Here is a 20,180-nt window from a genome sequence, read left to right as displayed (position 1 = left end):
CCTTTTTCTTTTCCTGTTCTTTTCCCTTTTCGTTTTCGTTTTCCTACCCTTTCTATTCCTTTCTTTTTGCTCTCTATCACTCCCATATCTTTCCCAATTACTTCCCTTCCCTCTTAACCCACCTACACATTGTTAGCAGTATGAGTGATTTAGTTATTAATTCACATAGACACATTACCACATAAAGCTCAGTATATGAACCCCTGCCGTGGCCTTACCTCCATTTTCACCCTCCTTATCTAATTTTTAACCAACTGTTAAGTTCAGCCTCTTTGTTTCTCTAATGACATAAATGTTCATTGGTTTTGCTTCTGAGATCATGATCTCTTGATGTTTATTAATATTTGATTGTCAAGTGAGAGATTGTGGCCATTACAACGTGGATTATTATTTAATGCTGCAGGGACGTGAAAGGGTTGTTTCTCATAGGGATTGTCTGATTTTAATAAGAGAGGCTGTGATGAATATTGCTGGCTAGTTACTGCCTGAAGCTCTAGACAAACTGGTCTAATAGCAGTGTGTATGCGTCTGTTACTGACCTGGTAGTGTGCATGTGTGAAAGTTTGTGATCAGGTTAATACAGAGTGTTATTTTTATGTAGTCACAGTCACACTGAATATATATAGTTATAGAATATATATGGGCTATTTAAAAACACTCTCACTTGCTCATTCACTTTAAACCTCCTTTAATACATAAAACAGTATTAATACATAAAACATAAAAATACATGCTGAATATGTAGAATAACATGTGTGCAGGGTCTAACAGTAAGTTTTAGCATAAATATTTTTGAGAAATTCTGATGAACTACATGTACTTAAAAGTACTTCTTAAATTGCATGTTACTTGTTCTTACATGTTATATTTATTATTGTTGTAGTCATTAATATTAGTAAGTTAATCTGTGTAACAGGGACACAGAAAAATACAACTTGTGATTTTTACTGACCTTGAAACATGAACGTCATGAAAAAAATGTTTTATCCATCCAAATGAAAATGGAATGTTTTTCTTGCATATTTGACATACTGTACAGTTGATCATGTTTTATATAGCTATATTTATATATTTTACGTCATCTTTATGCAAGATCTTTATCACAAAAATGTGAAGATGTTGTGATTTTGTTCCCAATATTTTCATTTTAGTGTCACTGCATTGAGTTCTAAGAGATAAACTCTCTGATGGTAAATTTTGCACTGATGTAATTGTAAACACTATAAAAATGTTGCAAGTTTTGATAGATGTTTCCTTTAGTTGACAGTTTGTGCGCATTTGATTTGCTCGCATCACTTACATCATCTGCGGTCAGACTGTTGTTTTTAGAATTTGAAACTATCAGAGGATTCCTGATGAATTTAGCTAGTGCTCTTAAAGTAGATGACATAAATTGAAATGCATACCAGTCAAAAGTTTGGTCAACATTTAAAAAGAAAATATTATTTAGAAAGGAACTTACTACTCGAAGAATCCTGAACATGTATCACAGTTTCCACAAAAATATTAAGTAGCACAAGAGTTTTCGACATTGATAATAATAAGAAATATTTTTGAATTCTGAAGGATCATGTGACACTGAAGACTGGAGTGATGGCTGCTGAAAATTCAGCTTTTCCATCACAGGAACAAATTACATTTTAAAATATATTGATATACAAAAGTTATCGTTATACTGTAATTGTATTTCATAATAATATTACTGCTTTTACTATATTTTTGATCAAATAATTGCAGCCTTGCTGAGTATAAGCGACTTCTTTAAAAGCATTAAGTGGAAGGAAACTGTTTTATGCCATTTTTAACCTTAATGATACATTTGTCTGTTTTCTGACAGTATGACAGTGACGGAGAGCACAGTCAGAGCTCCAGAGAACAGAAAGATAATGATTGTCATATTGAAAAACATATACTTAGGCAGACTGTTTTGTTCTCAATTTTTTTGTATGTTTATGCTCTTCATATCCCACAACTGCAGTCTATTTCTTGTGATTTATTGTCTTGTTTATTAGTGGGCGGTATATTTCCATTCACCTGAGAACATGCAGTTATTGTATGTTTTCCCTCTGTATTTACTTTCTAAAAAGCACCATTGTATGAACATGCTTTTTTACTGTGGTTATACTATAGTTTTACTATACCATAGTACCACCACAGTACTTTTAAAGATTTATTGATGGAATCTAAGGACTTCTACCCCGTTGTCTTGTTTAATTAGGTTTTAACTGGTTTTGGATGCACCACACTATATCTATCATTTAACAAGACAGGCACCTGCCCTTCTCAGCCCTCAAATGCACTTGCATGCAGAGCAAATCCTCGACAGTTAATGTGAGTTCCCCTTTCCCCTCTGCCAGGTGTCAGTGGTTCATCTGTTAAAGACCGTGCGCCTGCTGAGACTCCTGCGCCTGCTGCAGAAAATGGACCGTTACTCCCAGCACAGTACGGTGGTGCTGACCCTGCTCATGTCCATGTTTGCACTGCTGGCCCACTGGATGGCCTGCATCTGGTACATCATCGGCAAGAAGGAGGTGGAGAGCAACGCGGACACCTGGGATATAGGTGAGACTGGCACACAAAATTTACTCATTGACTCACAGACAGAATGAAAGTGTATATATGTGAGAGAAAACCAACCTAGTCTCCCTGGAAAACATGCTTCTACAGTACCTACATTTTTGCAAAACACCAAAAATTACCTATACATACGATTGTGTGGTGTTTTTAATATGCTTTAAGACAAACCATGTGCAAATTCATGTCAACACAATTGCTAAGTATTTTCTCCTTAACTGCAGTGAAAAAAAGACAGTCTCAAATATTTTGAGAAATCACAGGTGTTCCTTACGTCACAAACTACCTTGTAAACAATCACGTCAACGTGTGTGCGGGCAGGTTTTAGCATATCATCATTACTAAATACTGCTAAGCATTTGCTGTCGAAATGCTGTCTCAAGAGAAGTCAGGTTATCCCGGTATATTTTTCAGTTGATATGATATATATTCCGATGTTATGAATATGAACTATGTGCCTTTCTCCACTGCCGTTCTAAGTATAATGATTTTTAGAAGGCAGCTCTGAGATGGCGAACGGGAACATGGTTTGTGTAACATTAGCAACACATTATTAACTGTTTGATAACTTAGTCAAGCAAAAGGCTAATCATATTAATTACCGTTATGTGTCTGACGTTGTAGAGTGATACATAAAACGCATTACCATTCTGATACATCGACTTGTAGACAAGCCTATATAATTCGTTCTTCCACTTCATCTGAATCATTTTCTGGTTCAAACATATATGGCTGAATTAAACCAGTATTTCCACTTGCCATTGTGCAGCGTTTAATACAATAAAGTTGTCAGAGTGGATCTCTGAGCTGGTGTGAGTGGAGGTGGGGCTAATTTGCATATTCATGGAGTCGTGTATACTAAATGAAGCAAGGGTGTAGAGTTACATTCAAGCTATTTTAAGGCATGAATAAAAAACATTTCACAGGAAAAAGTATTTAAATATGGTGATCAAAGATGAGTTTTTAGGGAAAAAATTACTGACTACAGGACAAAAACGCTACTTTTTTCAGCTACAGTAGGTTTATATAACGTAGTAAGAAATACTACAGAAATTGAATAATCATAGTCTTCAATGAGTCTTCAATCAAATATGAACTAATTCTTATTAAAGATACAAAAGTGATTCAGTCAAGATCAGTGAGTGATTTTCTTTTTGTCTTGTTAACATTAATGAGACAGATAGCAGTTTATACACATATCTGGTTTTCACCCAGCTGGTTACGTTAATTTAAGACCTAGCCAACTATTTTTACGTGAATACTCCACACGACAGACATTTGGACATTATTGTGCGTATATCTGACCATTCAAGCGCAATAAGACGGAAAAGAGAACTGGATTCACGATCGCATGCTGTCTGAGAGGGGTGCTTTCTGTGTGTCAGTCAGCGCGAGCACCAACCACATGGAGTTCTTTTCACAGCTTATTGCACTCAACATCAAGCATGTCCCACTCTCTATTTTCTCATTCATGCATGTTTCTCTTACCTGTATATATCTTTAAGTAGTACTGTGCTACGTGAATATATTTACACACCGCAAAAAAACTATATAGTAAAATTTTATATTTTGGTCACAATATATACCGTAAGACCGCCCAGCCCTATTTGCATCACATGATCAGCTCCATATGTATGGCTTTTCTGAAGTAGTAAACTTGCTCAGTAGCTCACATCGTACAGCTATGTACTTGCGAGGAACAGTGCTCGGGTACAAGTCCCATTAAACACTAGTCATGGCACTAAATAAAGAGTTAAAATACTTGTAGAAGCAAACTAAAATGGCATGGTTGCTTCCGTGGATGCCTTTTTATCTCATGTTTGCTTTTGCTTTGGTTAGGTTCAATGTAGTGTTTAGTCAAGTTGGTACGTTATTTTCAAATGCAACAGAGCGTTAACCTTTTAGCACCACTCACCAAACATTTCTGAACTGCCGCGATGTACAAATGAAGCGATACGTGTTTTTGTCCATACAATAAAAGTCAACAGGGTCCAAAACAACATTATTCTCCACTGACTTTCATTATATGGACAAAAAACACTGAAACATTTTTAAAAACATCTTTTTCTTTAAACATAAGAAAGATTTAAAATAAGTTTTAAACAACATGAGGGTGAGTAAATGATGACAGACTTTTCATTTTGAGATTAACTATCTCTTCAAGTTTTTAATTATTGAACCGAAGCAATCATGCAACAGTGTGTTAATTGATTCAACGCAGTCTGGCTCTCCAGTTTCATTTCAGTTTGTAATGGATTTGTTAAAGCTGCAATATGGACATAATATGAATGGATTTAATCTGATGCGTTCGGATGAAGACATCAAATGAGAATGGAAGGCAGAATTTATAGTTACAGAAGAAGCGCGATAAGCCTGACACTGTTAGCTGGTGTTATGGACAGTTATAGTGGAGGAGGAAGATAGGAAGAATGCATCAGGGACAACAAGCAGCCAAGTGAGTGAAAGAGTGAGCGAACGGCAAACAAACCAGTCACCCAGACGTCGTGCCGCGGGCCTCTCTCCATCTTGACTGCAGGAGGGGCTGTAATTAGGCCCAGTGTGCTTCTCTATGGTCTGTAATGACGGATCGCTGTAAAAGTACCAGAGTTCACCGCCCGGTCCCCTATCAGTACTGATGGAAAGTTGCAGCTTCCCCTCGGCATCCAACCACTGACCCCCGGCCTGCTCTGATGGGCTGTTACTATAGCAACGCTGGGCTGGAATCTCCTCTCTGGTACCCGGATTTAGATAGTGTGGTATGTGAGAACTGATGGGTCGCTCTTTATCAGCAAACACAAGGATTGTTTCATAAAGAAGGCAAACTCTGTTTGATGAATTGACTTGGTGTGAATTCCAAAAAACTACTGTTAGTGGAGAACTGTTTAGGGCTCGCAAGATGTTCCTTCTGCTTTTCATGTAACCAGTTCATGTACGTAAGTCTGCCTTACAAAAATGTACAAATGTGATAGTAGCATGTTAAAATGATGTATCAGATTGAATTACTATGGTGTAGAATGAATGTTATTCATGGTGTTTACATTGTACAGTACCTGTCAAAAGTCTGGAAACACTACAGTGTACAACTGTACATGTGTTAATGCAGTTTTGTGGACAATTTATAAGCCGCTTAACAATTAATGAGCCGCTTATTAATGAACCAAGTCACTCTGAGACCCTGAAAACACTATTTTGCACTTTTCTTGAAGCGTATATATAGTTAAATCACAACCTTTGTGATTCTAAAATCGCACTAGCAACATCGTGGTTTCTGTTTAATATTGGTATATAGTGTAGCCCTATACTAAACTGTATGTGTGTGTGTCATTCACTGAAATGTAAATTTCACTGCTGCCAAGTGACTTTGCACAAACTACCTTTTCCCCCTCTGCGACCCACAGTTTGAAAACCCCTGAGGTAAAGAATCTAAGTGCAGCAGTATAGTATTTTATTAACAAAGAACTCAAAATGAAACACTCATAAAAACAGAACTGAACAACCGGGTTAAACACTACGGGAACTGATCAGGAACAGAAAGAAACACAGTGCTTAAATACACAGACAAACCAATCAACAAAATGAGTCACAGGTTTAAACGATAATCAAACAATGTGTAACCAAGGAAATTAGATGAATTGCCCCAAAACCTGGCATTGCTGCCAATGAAATTTGCAGAAAGAAGTTGTGTTTAAAAAATAAATATATATATATAATAAATTCTCTATGTTCCTGTCACAGAGGTTAACAGCTCACTTGAGGTGCAAATTTTCAATAATTTTTTTTTTTTTTACTTAAATTTCAATCTGTTCCTTATACAAAGCTATCATATGTCTTAGAAAATACCACACACATTGTATGGACTACTTTAATGGTTCTTTTATGATCCCTCTTTGTTTGTTTTTTTGCCATGAAACGGGTATGCTATTTGTTGTATGCAAAACAAAATAGCTATTTTTGTGTTCCACGCAAAAAAGAAAGTCATACGGGTAAATAATGACAGAAATTTCTTTTTTTAAATAAACCATTTCCTTTAGCTTATGTGTCATTGCAGTGTGAGATACTTTTCCACCATATGGACACATATGAAACTGATACACAGTCACATTTTAGTGTGAGTTTTTTAATTATATCTAACGCTTTCTTCTTTGTCTCGCTCTCTTCAGGTTGGCTTCATGAGCTCGGGAAGCGGTTGGAGTCTCCATACGAGGAGGACATGGGAGCGGTCAACAAAACGCTGAGCAGTGGACCGTCTTTGCGGAGCATCTACATTGCAGCGCTGTACTTCACCCTCAGCAGCCTGACCAGCGTGGGCTTCGGAAACGTCTCTGCCAACACAGACGCAGAGAAGATCTTCTCCATCTGCACCATGCTTATCGGAGGTGTGTGTGTGTCTTTGCAGAAAGGTTGAAGTTTAGGAGATATTTTTAAATATATTTGGAGGTAGAACAAATTTGGATTATCATTAGGATCCAAAAAGTGGAGGCTGTATGTCTGCTGCTTATTTAGAAACTAAAAATGAGTTTGAATACATGTTTGTGCAAGACAATAGAGAAATATTGAAAAAGGTTGTAGATATTAAGTATTAAAGTGTATATAAAATAAAGTGTATATAAAAAGATTTGTATAAAAGTGTATATTTACAAAAAGTAAATAAAAATGTAAATTAAAAACATAATAATACACAACAAACAACAACATCAATGTCTGCATAACCACATGCGTTTACACACTGTATGTTCGTCTGTTATTAAATAGGATGATATGAGGTCACGCCAGCTGTTCGCATTCAAAATTCATGGCCTTTATTTTGTGAAATGTCACCATTTGCCATCGGGCAGTTCTGCTCCCTTTCCAAAACAATAATACCCAATTACACACCCCAACATGTATGTACACATTCAGTCACCACCTGTGTATTACCAGAGATCTTAGAGAGACGAGAGCCTCTAAAATAAATAAATAGGTTGGATTTTTACAGAAATGGAAAGGATCCATGCTGATCACTTTGTCATCTATAGAATTCAATAACAAAAATTATTTTATAAATTTTATAAACCTTTATTTATTTTTAAAATCAAGCATCACTAAGCATATAAGCTGCAGCGTTTACGCAATTGTGTTTATGCTGCAGCAAGCGGTCTGTTGTATTTAATTGCTGTGAGGATATGCTGTCTAAGCTACAGTGCTATGCATAAGTTTAGACACCCATGCTAAAGTTGACTAAAAAGAGGAATAAAAAATCATCTTTTGGAAATTGAACTTAATGCCTTAATTAAAAAAAAATAGGAAAAATCCAACCTTTAAGGACACCAATTTTCTTTGCGAATGAATAATGTATCGTAAATAAATAAATGTTCTTCCTTAAAATACAGGGTGCATAAGTCTGGACACCCCTATGTTAAATTCCCATAGAGATTTTATTTTTAAAGGCCAGTTACTTCATGGATCCAGGATACTATGCATCCTGATAAAGTTCCCTTGGCCTTTGGAATTAAAATAGCCCCACATCATCACATAGCCTTCACCATACCTAGAGATTGGCATGGAGTACTTTCCATAAGATCATCTCTCAATGCAAATCAAACCAGCATTAGGCTAACTGAAATAAAACCATGCCAATCTCTAGGTATGGTGAAGGCTATGTGATGATGTGGGGCTATTTTAATTCCAAAGGCCAAGGGAACTTTATCAGGATGCATAGTATTCTATAGTATGGTTTTTAAATGGTTTTAATACATCGTGCAGCCTTAGAAAACGGTCTAATAATGTGGTTCATGGATTCTCGTCCGTGGAACGTGCCACGTCCGGTATTTACTTGAAATTTACTTGGTATTACTCGACAAATTGCAATCGAGGATTTTATTTAAAAAAAAGGTTACTCTAATTTAACCTAGGAATCATGACAGCCCTACATTCAAGTTTTGTGTACATTCATGCATATGTGTGTCATTGTGTTTTTGGCAGCATTGATGCATGCTCTGGTCTTCGGTAACGTGACGGCCATAATCCAACGCATGTACTCGCGCTGGTCCTCTTACCACACGCGCACTAAAGACCTGAAGGACTTCATCCGTGTGCACCACCTTCCCCAGAGCCTCAAACAGCGAATGCTGGAGTACTTCCAGACCACCTGGTCTGTCAACAACGGCATCGACTCCAACGAGGTAAACCCCACGCTTCAGAGAGTATTACACAGCACAACTGAATCATTTGACGATGCGGAATTCCTTGCAGCTGGACTGTGCAAGACGAGCCAACTTTACAAGAATACAATGTGCTTCCCTACTGCACTTCAGTGTTTCATGCAGTGTAACACTGGTACAGAACATTAAACTTTTAAAGTCTCCTCTTCAGGATTTTATTAACTCTTTATTATTAATCTATTGTTTTCACATCATGAAATCACTTTCTGCCTGCTAATAAATCACAGAAATGAAAAATTATAAATGATCTGATAGACTAAACATTTTGACCAATCTTTTTTTTTTTTTTTTTTACCAATATTCACATGTTAATTGGTTATCTGGTCTTTAACATAAATGGCATCTTTGGTTTAACGTATTGTATAGATAAACTTTTAAAATAACAGATATTCATTATCTATATAGAAATGTGTAGCTTAACAGTTAGCCTGAAGTAAAGATGATGATGATGATGATGATGACAATAATCTGATAGACTGATAGACCAATATAATACTGGTCCGATTGACCAGTATTCAAACAGTATTTGGTTATCAGTACTTAAATATTAGGTCACTGATAAATGCCATAATTTGATTATTGTATTGTTTGGATATTTATTTAACGGTAACACTTTATTTTACAGTGTCCTTGTTACATACAGTACCAGTCAAAAGTTTGGAAACACTACTATTTTTAATGCTTTTGAAATAAGTCTCTTATGCTCATCAAGCCTGCAGTTAAAAACAAAAAAAAACAGTAATATTATGAAATATTATTACAATTTAAAATAATGGTTCTCTTTTTTAATATACTTTAAAATGTAATTTATTTTTGTGATGCAAAGCTGAATTTTCATCAGCAAGTACTCCAGTCTTTGGTGTCTTATGATCCTTCAGAAATCATTCTAATATGCTGATTTATGATCAATGTTGGAAACAGTTGTGCTGCTTAATATTTTTTTATAACCTGAGATACTTTTTTCAGGATTATTTGATGAATAAAAAGTTAAAAAGAACTGTATTTATTTAGAATAGAAATCTTTTGTAACAATATACACTACCGTTCAAAAGTTTGGGAACAATAACAATTTTTTTTTAAAGAAATTAGTACTTTAATTCAACAAGAATGCGTTAAATTGATAAAAGGTGATGGTAACGATTTATATTGTTAGAAATGTTTTTATTTTGAATAAATGCTGTTTTTATGAATAAATGCTGTTAACGTTTTACTCATCAATGAATCCTGAAAAAAGTATTCCAAAAAAATATATTAAACAGCACAACTGTTTCCATCATTGATAATAACAGTATCAAATTATCATATTAGAATGATTTCTGAAGGATCATAAGACACCAAAGACTGGAGTACTTGCTGATGAAAATTCAGCTTTGCATCACAAAAATAAATTACATTTTAAAGTATATTAAAAAAGAGAACCATTATTTTAAATTGTAATAATATTTCATAATATTACTGTTTTTTTTGTTTGTTTTTTTTGTTTTTAACTGCAGGCTTGATGAGCATAAGAGACTTCTTGCAAAAGCATTAAAAATAGTATTGTTTCCAAACTTTTGACTGGTACTGTATGTTACATGTACTTACAATAGTATTAACAGTGAATTATGCATAATTACATGCAACTAACCCTCAACCAAATCCTAATCCTACCCTAACTCTATAGTAAGTACATGCACTTAATTAATATTACTCAGTACTTAAATATATAATTACACTGTAACAATAAATTAAATGAATTAATTACATCATGAAAAACGTGTAGCCTGAAATAAAGATGATGATGATGATGATGATAAAAATAAATCTTTCTTATTTTATTTTTTATTTTTGTTCATTATTAATATTATATAATATTTACTCTCTATCAGTATTTCATAAAAAACAATAATGACCAATCTCTAATTACCATATTCACATACAATTGTATTTACATGGTACACTAACATGAAAGAAAACCATGGCATCACGTCCAAACCTAAATTTGTATACTATGGTGTACTGTAAGTGATGTACTACTAATGAAGTAACATACTAAAGCCAAGAGCAAAGGAACAGCTAAGGCAAGTATAATTTAGATAGACAGTTGGACACTTGAGGAGGGGACAACTGCATGCGCTCTGTCCTTGAGCCAGGGACTTTATTCCAGAGTCCAGAGAGAAAGTGGGAAAAATGAGATGAAATCCAAACACCTTGCTAAATCACAGATTTATGAATAATAGATGGTGAGGCTGATGGCCGGAGAGCAGGAGACAGAGAGCGGGAGAAAAAGAGGGATGTGTGTGCTGTGAGTGAAGGGGAGAGTGACAGATGCCATTCAGTCAGGCTGAAGGATGGTTGCATATATGGATGGATGAGCAGAGCAGATGAAGGGTGGCAGAGGGCAGGAATGAGGCATGGCCGGAATACTTTCAGGATGGAAACTTGTGAAGGCGGCATGCTTAATGATTTTAATGGCAGTTTAATTCATGTAATGTGCTGTTACGCAAGTTCACATAAAAAAACACAAGATTTATTTTCCTTACAATGTAAGGAAACTGTTAAAAAAGTAACTGTTAACCACACCTTTCTTTTTTATTTTCCTTTCCTTTTTTCCTTTTCTTTTTCTCTCTTTATTCTTTTTTGCTTGTTCTGTTTCTTATTCCTTTCTCTTTTTTTCTCTTCTTCCAATACACTCCCCAGCTCTTGAGAGACTTTCCAGATGAGTTGCGTTCGGACATCGCGATGCATCTGAACAAAGAGATCCTAGAGCTTTCCGTCTTCTCCTCTTTGAGTCGTGGGTGTCTCCGCTCTCTCTCCTTGCACATAAAGACGACGTTTTGCGCACCGGGCGAGTATCTTCTTCGGCAGGGAGATGCTCTACAGGCCCTTTTCTTTGTCTGCTCTGGCTCCATGGAGGTGCTAAAGGACAGCATGGTGTTAGCCATCCTCGGTCAGTTTACACAAACCCACCAATTACACAGCCAAACTCAAAATGTTCAGTGTAGTTTAGCATGAAGGGAAAATTTACTGCCTCTCATTAAGTGAAGACTTTAGAGCCCATGTGCAGGCCTGCATTAAGAACACATAGGGCCCTGGGGCTATAGCCAACACAAGGGCCCCCTTCATAGTAGCCTATCTTGGTGCCACAACGTTTTCTACCGCAGAAATAATTAGTATAAATATATTAGTTGAAAAGTTATATCATTAACACAGAGATACAATGTATTGTATCTCTATATAAAATGTGAAAATATTCCAGGTTACAACACATTAAAAGCATACATGCATTAACACCAAATATGAGGTCAAAGCAAAAAGGTTTCTAGAAACAGCAACAACTTTTGCGCATATGACTGCCTTGCCTTGAGGAGTTTAAAGAGCACATTCAGGACTTTTCAGAGATACGAAATGTTTGGAGGTTTCACCATGAAAACAACTTCTCCTTGGTCTTTAAAAATGTCTGACATTAATTTAGTGATCAAATGTAGCATTCTTATGGAAATATGCTAATATATTGTAATTATAATTTAAATTGGACTACTTTTCAGATTGTATTTCATAAAACAACATCTCAGGAAAATGTTAAGGGGTTTCAAATAAATAAAAAAAATTCTGTTACAGAACAGGGCATTGATTTCATACGTGTCCACTGTAGAGGACACCAGGACTTAAATCATGTTTATCAGGCATTTTGTGAGACACAACAAGTGAATATGGAAATAAATTACACATCAATATTCCTATGAAATATTAGATATTATTATTCAAATGTTGCCAATTATTACTCCAATTATTACACTTCTTTTTTCATTAAATGTTGCTCCAAGAACACATTAAGGTGCAAATTAGATACAGTTTATAGATACATTGCATTGAATGGGAATATTAATTTATGGACATTTTACCCACATATTGCATAAAGTAAAATGGTGTATCAATTCATTCCGTTATTTCTTTCATAATATAGTTATTTATTGGTGATTGAAAAAAAAATCCCATTGTTTTTGCCTATACATATAATTTCATGTCATTTTATTTTTTAAACAACTTAGTCCTGGCGTCCACTACAGAGGACATAGCATAACGTATGAATAAAATATTATTTTTCAAAAATGTTTTTTTACCATTTGTTTATTGTGCTCTAAACAGTGTGATGACATGGAAAAAAACTAAATTCAAAAAACTTTTTTTTTCTGGGTCCCAGGAGGTTAAACTCCTGTGTGCCCCAATAGTACCCTTCCGGCCCAAACGTTTCCCCATTAATGTTTTGCTAAGTCCTTTAAATTGGAATAAACAAATAAATGAATTAATAAATAAAGAACAGAAAAAAATAATTATAAATATTTTTGAATATACTGCAAACGTGTTTAACAATATTAATATTGCATTATAGTGCAAGGCTCTTAATTATTGAATTCATATTTTAAAGTTTATTAGAACTGAACATACCATATCTACACAGAAGAAAACGTTATAGCTTTTTCTTAATTCATCCAGGCTAAAAAGCTCTTAAATTCTCCTTTGTTGCCCTAATGAAAAGTTACCGTAGTTATTGCTTGGAATCCAGAGTTTCACTGTAAGATCAAGACACAGGCAAAAAAGAAAAGCTCCTCATTACCATGGTTTTAATATAACAACAACAACAATAATAATATTGCTAATAATAAACTATGGTATTTGTAATGAAAAACATCTTAAACACTATAAAACAACCTCTATAAAAGTGACCTTATATTACCCAATATTTAATGTAAGGCTAATAATAGTAATATTAACAATAAATACCATAATGTCATATTTCTACAGCTTTAGTAATTGCATGGTATTTTTTATAGTGGTGGCTCTGTGTGTATAGAGTGTTGCAGGTATGACGTAAATTTTTAGACCAAAACGCGGAAATTAGTTAGTATGTTAGCACTTTTTAATAGGTTTTTGGTTAAATGATAAACAAGATCAAGATACTTTCACATTTTATTCTACGAGATAAAATAATTATTTTTAAGCTGTTATGTGTCTTGAAAAATGTGGTGGCTAAATGGGACTACAGAGACTGTCTGGGACATTAATCATCACGCTGAACAGATAAACTCAGTTCGCTTTTACAGCTTCGTTATGCTTATAAACTATTCTAACTCAGACTTTCTGGGAAAATGTTTTTAGATAAAAACTGAAAGTTGTCGGAAGCTTAGTGATGGTAATGTTGAATTTGTGGGACCGTGGTGTAGTTCGTTTATAGCCGACCTTTAGCTTTTTACTTCTGGCGACTGCATTTAGGCTTCAAAATTAAGTATCATAAACTTTTGTTGATCACAGAGCTTGTTTTTTTGCAATAATCCAAAAGCCTATGGAAAAATCCTACTGGGTTTCATCACTTGGCTTTTGGTCTTTGTTTCCTAGGTGCTCCACTAAATAACAGCGCTTAATATGCAAGGGCATGATGGGGTATTGGCGATCGACCCACTGGAAAAAGTTTTGGTGCTCCCGATGGCCAGTCAATCTACTCCACAGCCAATCATGGGCCCCCTCCTGTAGCTCGGGCCCTGTGGCTTCAGCCCCGCCAAGCCCTATTGTTAATGCGGCCCTGCCCATGTGTTCCTACAGTAGCCAACAAAAACTGCTCTCTGTGATTGGTCTCTCTCTCTGTGAGGATTCACACACACAGCAGGCTCATAGGACAGTGGAACTAATGTGTGAAAAAATAAAATCCTCATCATCCTGTTAGGTCCTGCCTGTGTGTGTGTGTGTGTGTGTTTGTGTTAATATCACCTTATGAGTTCTGACAGGAAAAGAACACACACTATCTTTCTCATCTTTACCTCACACTCTCTCTCCATCCTGCTGACAAAGGAAGGTCTCTCTGACATTGAGTTCTCAAAAAGGTTCTGTTTTTTTGTGTGTGTTTACATGCGTGTGTGTGCTTTTTATACAGTATGTTTCTGTGCTGCTAATAGAGCTGTTTGTAGTCCCACAGTGCTAAAGTGCTCAACAAATTAGCATTTTAGAGCCACGATTTCCCTTGGTAGTTTCTAATGGGTTTTGAGAATTGTGGTTTTCGATTTATGTGTAAAATACAGTCTCTGGTTAACACAATACTTGAAGACAATTTTATGTTTTTGTTCTATTAAATACATTCCTCATAGAATCCATGCTGGATTAGCTTGCCACTTTAGCTTACATATTGACACACTGACTGAACACTCCTGTAATTCCTCCTGACAAAATATTCACATGTTTTTGCATCCTCCTCTTTGTTCATGTGCTCCTGTGTGACACGTCCAGGTAAAGGCGACTTGATTGGTGCCAACATGTCAGTTGATGACCGCGTCATAAAGACAAACGCTGACGTGAAGGCACTGACGTACTGTGACCTGCAGTGCATCAATCTAAGGGGTCTGTATGAGGTGCTTGACCTGTATCCTGAATACTCCCATCGTTTTGTGCAGGACATCACGCACGACCTCACCTATAACCTGAGAGAGGGACAAGAGAGCCACGTAAGACATCACATGACCACTGTGTTGTTATACTAAAAAAATTGTTATACTAAAAAACTGATTCATTCATTTATTTTTTCCGGTTGCCTAAACCCTTAATTCATCTTTGTAGTAGTTAAAGGCTGACCTGATCCTCACCTGATTGAATTTTTTGATTTCACGGACCCAAGATTCATAGACAGACTGATTGATTGCTTGTTATTAATGTGTGTTTGAATGTACACTACCGTGCAAAAGTTTGGGGTGAGTTCAAGATTTAATTGGGGTAAGTTAAAGAAATTATATACAAAATTACAGTAAAAACAGTAATATTGTGAAATATTTATCCCATCATTACTCCAGTCTTCAGTGTTATTTATATTTCTTATTATTATCAGTGTTAAAAACAATTGTGCTGCTTATTATTTAGTGGGAAATGTGATATTTTTTCAGGATTCTTTGATGAACAGAAAGCTCAAAAGAACAGCTTTTACTTGAAATAGAAATCTTTTGTAACATTATAAATGTCTTTATTGTCACTTTGGATCAATTTAATGTATTCTTGCTGAATACACTATTAATTTCTTAAGAAAAAATCTTACTGACCACAAACTTTTGAATGGTAGTGTATGCTGTTGACATATAGTCATATGTGTCGTTTTCCAGGTCAAATCCAGGATGTCCAGTAAGTCCATGGACACACAGGTGTGTCTTCTCCTAAGCTGTCAATCATTCCACACTTATCCACTAACAGTGCTGTGTTGACTATAATAGCTTGGGGCTCATTTCCCTAACAATGATCTACCTCCCGCCTCATTTGCCTAATGAGGGAAGCTAAAAACACTACAGCTCTGAAACAGCAGGGAGAGAGAACGAAAAATTGATGATGATCATCTTCCCCATTCCCTGTCCTTCCATGCCTGAAGCAGTAATCAGGGAGGGAGCGGCGCTAGAGGAAGGGGAACAGCGCGTTTAGGGGCGATGGAGGGGTAAAAGGAGGGGGGGTGGGGGGGTTATTGAAGTGCCGGATGACTGACTGCTTTAGGAAACTGCCGCTCTTTCAATTACAGTGTGAGGGAGCCTCAATTATTCAACAGGGAAAATGACCAAATTATTATACGAAAAGTGTAATTAATCAGATATATATAGAACAAGAGAGGGAGCGCAAGATTAAAAGAGAGATAGATGGGGAATACCCCTCACGTTTATTCCTTCTCTTTGCTGTCTTTTACCTCTTGACTTTTCCGACACCTTTCAGTGGACTGACATTTAAAGTGTTCTATAAATGGAGATTGTTATTTCCAGCCAACGTCGTTGCAGTTTCACTGTGTAATTGGCAATGCGTGTAAGAACCGTGAGGTGTAAAGCACAGCAAAACCCATTACAATGACTATTATTGTGCAGATTTAATCAAGCCTTTAGGGTTCGTTCTGTGACATAATCACTCCAAGAGCATTATATTATCAAAGGCCAGCTGTTCTAAATGCGTTAAGGTCAAGTCTTCCCGGTTTATTACTAGCAAGCAAGGTTAAAGTTCAAGTTATAAGACCACTACCATTACATGAGTTTTATGTAAGGACATTCACTTTGATGTGTTTCTGCTGTTTCATAACTTTTGTCTAATTGGTCCTTGAGGGAAAGTGTGTAGTTTGTTTTAGGAGTGTGTGTGTGTGTGTGTGTGTGTGTGTGTGTGTGTGTGTGTGTGTGTGTGTGTGTGTGTGTGCCCCAATAGTACCCACATTGAAGTCCATATTGAAAAACACATCTGTTTACTTGTCCATTCTCTGACATTCTCTAAGCAGTGCGCTGCACTTAAGCTTACTGATTTTTAGTGCATTGTTCATGTATTTTATACGATTTTCTTTTATATTTGTTTTGTGCTTTAATTTTTATGCATTTATTTTCTTACTATATTTTTATTCATCAATTAATAATCTTGCCGATTTATAATATTCATTGATCATAAAATATGACTGTTAATGCTGACCTTTTTTGTGAATCAGCTGTAGCCAATAATCAATTTAAGATATATTTAATGGTAATATTGATACTACATTATGCTTATAATGATTCCAATTTATAATAATCATAATAATTTACAATATTCATAATAATAGTAATCATCCGAATATGCTGATTTGATGCTCAAGAAACATTTCATATTATTATCAATGTTGAAAAAAATATTTGCTGCTCAATTTTTTGTGGAAACTGATACACTATAATTCAAAAGTTTGGGATAAATAAAAGTAAAGGTAACAGTAAAGACATTGATAATGTTACAAAAGTGAATATTTTAATATTTCGAATTAGGGGTGTCGCAATATACCGGTGTTGACGATAATCGTGATATTCAAAGCATGAAATATCGACATTGTGTTAATTTAGAGTGTGACAATATACCGGTATTGGCGATAATAACCACAATGTTTAAAAAGAATAGGACTCTTATGATAACATGACACGTAAATACTACAGCGCCAGTACCTGGTTGACCTCTCAAGTGGCAGTATTGCACCCGCGAACACCTGTCAAATAAGAAGACGACGCAGCGCTCGTCCGCGCTCGCGTAGCTAGAGTGAAACACTCTGTCCACAACCGAAAAAAGTAAGCTCGCCAGTAATAAGAAAAGAGTTCTTCGACTTCATCAAAGAAAACAGCACATTAAAGATGGTCGCACACCGGACGAGAAGCGCAGCGCCACGTATTTAAAATTAGAACACATTCTGTATGAGTGTACACCTTTTACAGTCTATGGTGTACACACACCAGCAGCGCCCAGCAACGGCTCAGGACCTTGTTCAAAATCCTGCCGCGACACAGAGCGCCATTTACATCGTTTTATATTAAATTTACATTATATTTGTCTCAAATCATCCTAAATGATTTCACCCTGTGCTGCAATATACATTTAATTTTACATTTATTCACAGAAATCAGCTGCTTGAATGAAAATTGCTGATGTTATCGGATTTTCAGGTGATATTCTCAATGCATTCAGTTAACGGACGCTCTGAGGTAAAGTGTTCAGATGACAGACTCAGCAACTATTGTATTTAATTGTACAGTATAATCATAACATAGTACAGACATGATCTCAATTCCATAATGTCCTTAAACATAATGATATTGCTGGCCATAAACTGAGAAAGTGCGCGTCCGGTATGCGATACCTCAAGTTGTCATAGACGCGACGCGGCTATTATTATGACTGCCGCTAGCGTAGCTAGCGAAAGCGGTCATATAGGGATTGTCAAAGGTTTTTTTTTTTTTTTTTTTTCGTCATCTACTGAATTTTTTCGTCAACGATACCAGGGACACCGAAACACCGGGGAACATGAAATTTGGTGGGCATGTAGCCCCACTAGACTTTTACGGAAAAAATTCGTTTGGTCCCCGGGGGCCACTCCCCCCGCGCTGGGCCCCCCCAAACCCAAAAAATTCAGTTTTTCCTAAATAACTACCTGAACCGTGGCACCGAGGATGAAGAAATTTTTATGTTGCTCTTAAGGGCCCACATCAACCTAGCCCATAATCACTCATTTGTGATTTGCGCCCCTCCCATAAAAAATGAAAATGCAATATTATTCTGCTTTAATCGCCCCTATCTTCAGTTGAGATGTTCCGAACTGCACCATATTTCATGTGTATGATTAACTTGACATCCTCTGGGGGTATGCTAAGTTTCGTAGAATTTCATCCATGGGGGGGGTATAAAATAAATTCATTTATGTGCACATTTAGTGACTGTACACTCATCGGCCTGTAGATGGTGGTGTTGAGCGAAGGGTTGCTGGTTTAGGATGATACTGTCACTAAGGTTGCCAACTGTCCCGAATTAGGCGGGACGTCCCGCATTTTGGGCCTAATTTATTTGTCCCTTGCGTGACCTCCCGTGTCCCGTTTTTTGAATGCAACAGCAGCAGTGCTGACCACGACACTTGAGAATGATCACCGACACCTGTCATCATCCAATCACAGCTTTTTTTAATCACTGTTTTGAGACAAATCATTGTTTGATTTGCGAACATCCTCTGCCATCTGGTCGCTTCCGCTTCAAGCCGGACTCGTCTCGCGCTAACGGTAATTTCCTTTCACTGTCCACGTTTTGATTTCGGCTAATCAATTTTGGCGAATGCAAACAACGTGATTATTGTTCATGAGTCTAACATCCAGCCACGCAAGAAAACATGTAATCTACCTGAGGGAATAATATGCTCAAAAAACATTTCTGATTATTATTAATGTTTTAAAGCTTTTAGAAAGTACATAGAAAGCTTTTGTAACATTATCTTAACTGTCACTTTTGATTAATGTAATGCATCCTTGCTGAATAAAAGTAGGCAATTACTTTCTTTATTTTTTTCCCCAAAAAATAATCTTACTAACCCCAAACTTTTGAACTGTAAGCCTAGTGTATAATGTTAAAAAAGCTTTCTATTTTAGATAAATGCTGTTATTTTGAACTATGGTTTGTTTGTAATGTGACTTTTTTCATGTATGACATTAAAATTATTTTTAGAATTAAATACATAAATAGGTTAAGCAATACAAATGTGTTTATGTCTGATAACCTTTTAAACACAAACTTAACTGCAGACACTGAAATGACGTACACTGTGTGATACAGTACAAATATTTTGAGTGTCCCTCATTTTCCTATAAATAACCACGATTGTCCCGCATTTTCCTTTTCTGAAGTTGGCAACCCTAACTGTCACACACACACATGCAGGAATACAAACAAACGCAAGCATGCACACACACTGACATCCACACGCACAGACACACACCCATACACACACGCGCATACACATGTACGCACGCATACATACACGCACAGACACACACACACACAGACACACACATACACAAACACACACACAGACAGACATGCACATACTACTACTTTTTTAAGGTATATACATAAACACGCAATACAGCCAAATTGCTC

The 20,180-nt window shown here is 36.1% G+C and overlaps 1 protein-coding gene across 3 annotated transcripts in view; it reads left to right on the top strand.

The window, feature by feature from the left end:
- kcnh8 (potassium voltage-gated channel, subfamily H (eag-related), member 8) overlaps window positions 1-20,180 on the top strand; it is a 79,280-nt gene that overhangs the window by 35,401 nt on the left and 23,699 nt on the right. For 2 of the 3 annotated variants that reach the window (XM_084131902.1, XM_084131900.1), the window contains exons 7-12: window positions 2,358-2,562; window positions 6,735-6,950; window positions 8,536-8,735; window positions 11,454-11,703; window positions 15,033-15,247; window positions 15,893-15,931. In XM_084131902.1, coding sequence (XP_083988028.1) covers window positions 2,358-2,562; window positions 6,735-6,950; window positions 8,536-8,735; window positions 11,454-11,703; window positions 15,033-15,247; window positions 15,893-15,931 — 1,125 coding nt within the window. The remainder of the gene's footprint in view (window positions 1-2,357; window positions 2,563-6,734; window positions 6,951-8,535; window positions 8,736-11,453; window positions 11,704-15,032; window positions 15,248-15,892; window positions 15,932-20,180) is intronic. The other variant, XM_084131901.1, reaches the window with a different exon arrangement.

This window comes from Abramis brama (assembly GCF_963993115.1).
Source record: "Abramis brama genome assembly, chromosome: 12".
Taxonomy (NCBI): domain Eukaryota; kingdom Metazoa; phylum Chordata; class Actinopteri; order Cypriniformes; family Leuciscidae; genus Abramis; species Abramis brama.
The sequence above is the reverse complement of the archived record's forward strand: the minus strand, read 5'-3'. Positions and strand labels throughout refer to the sequence as shown.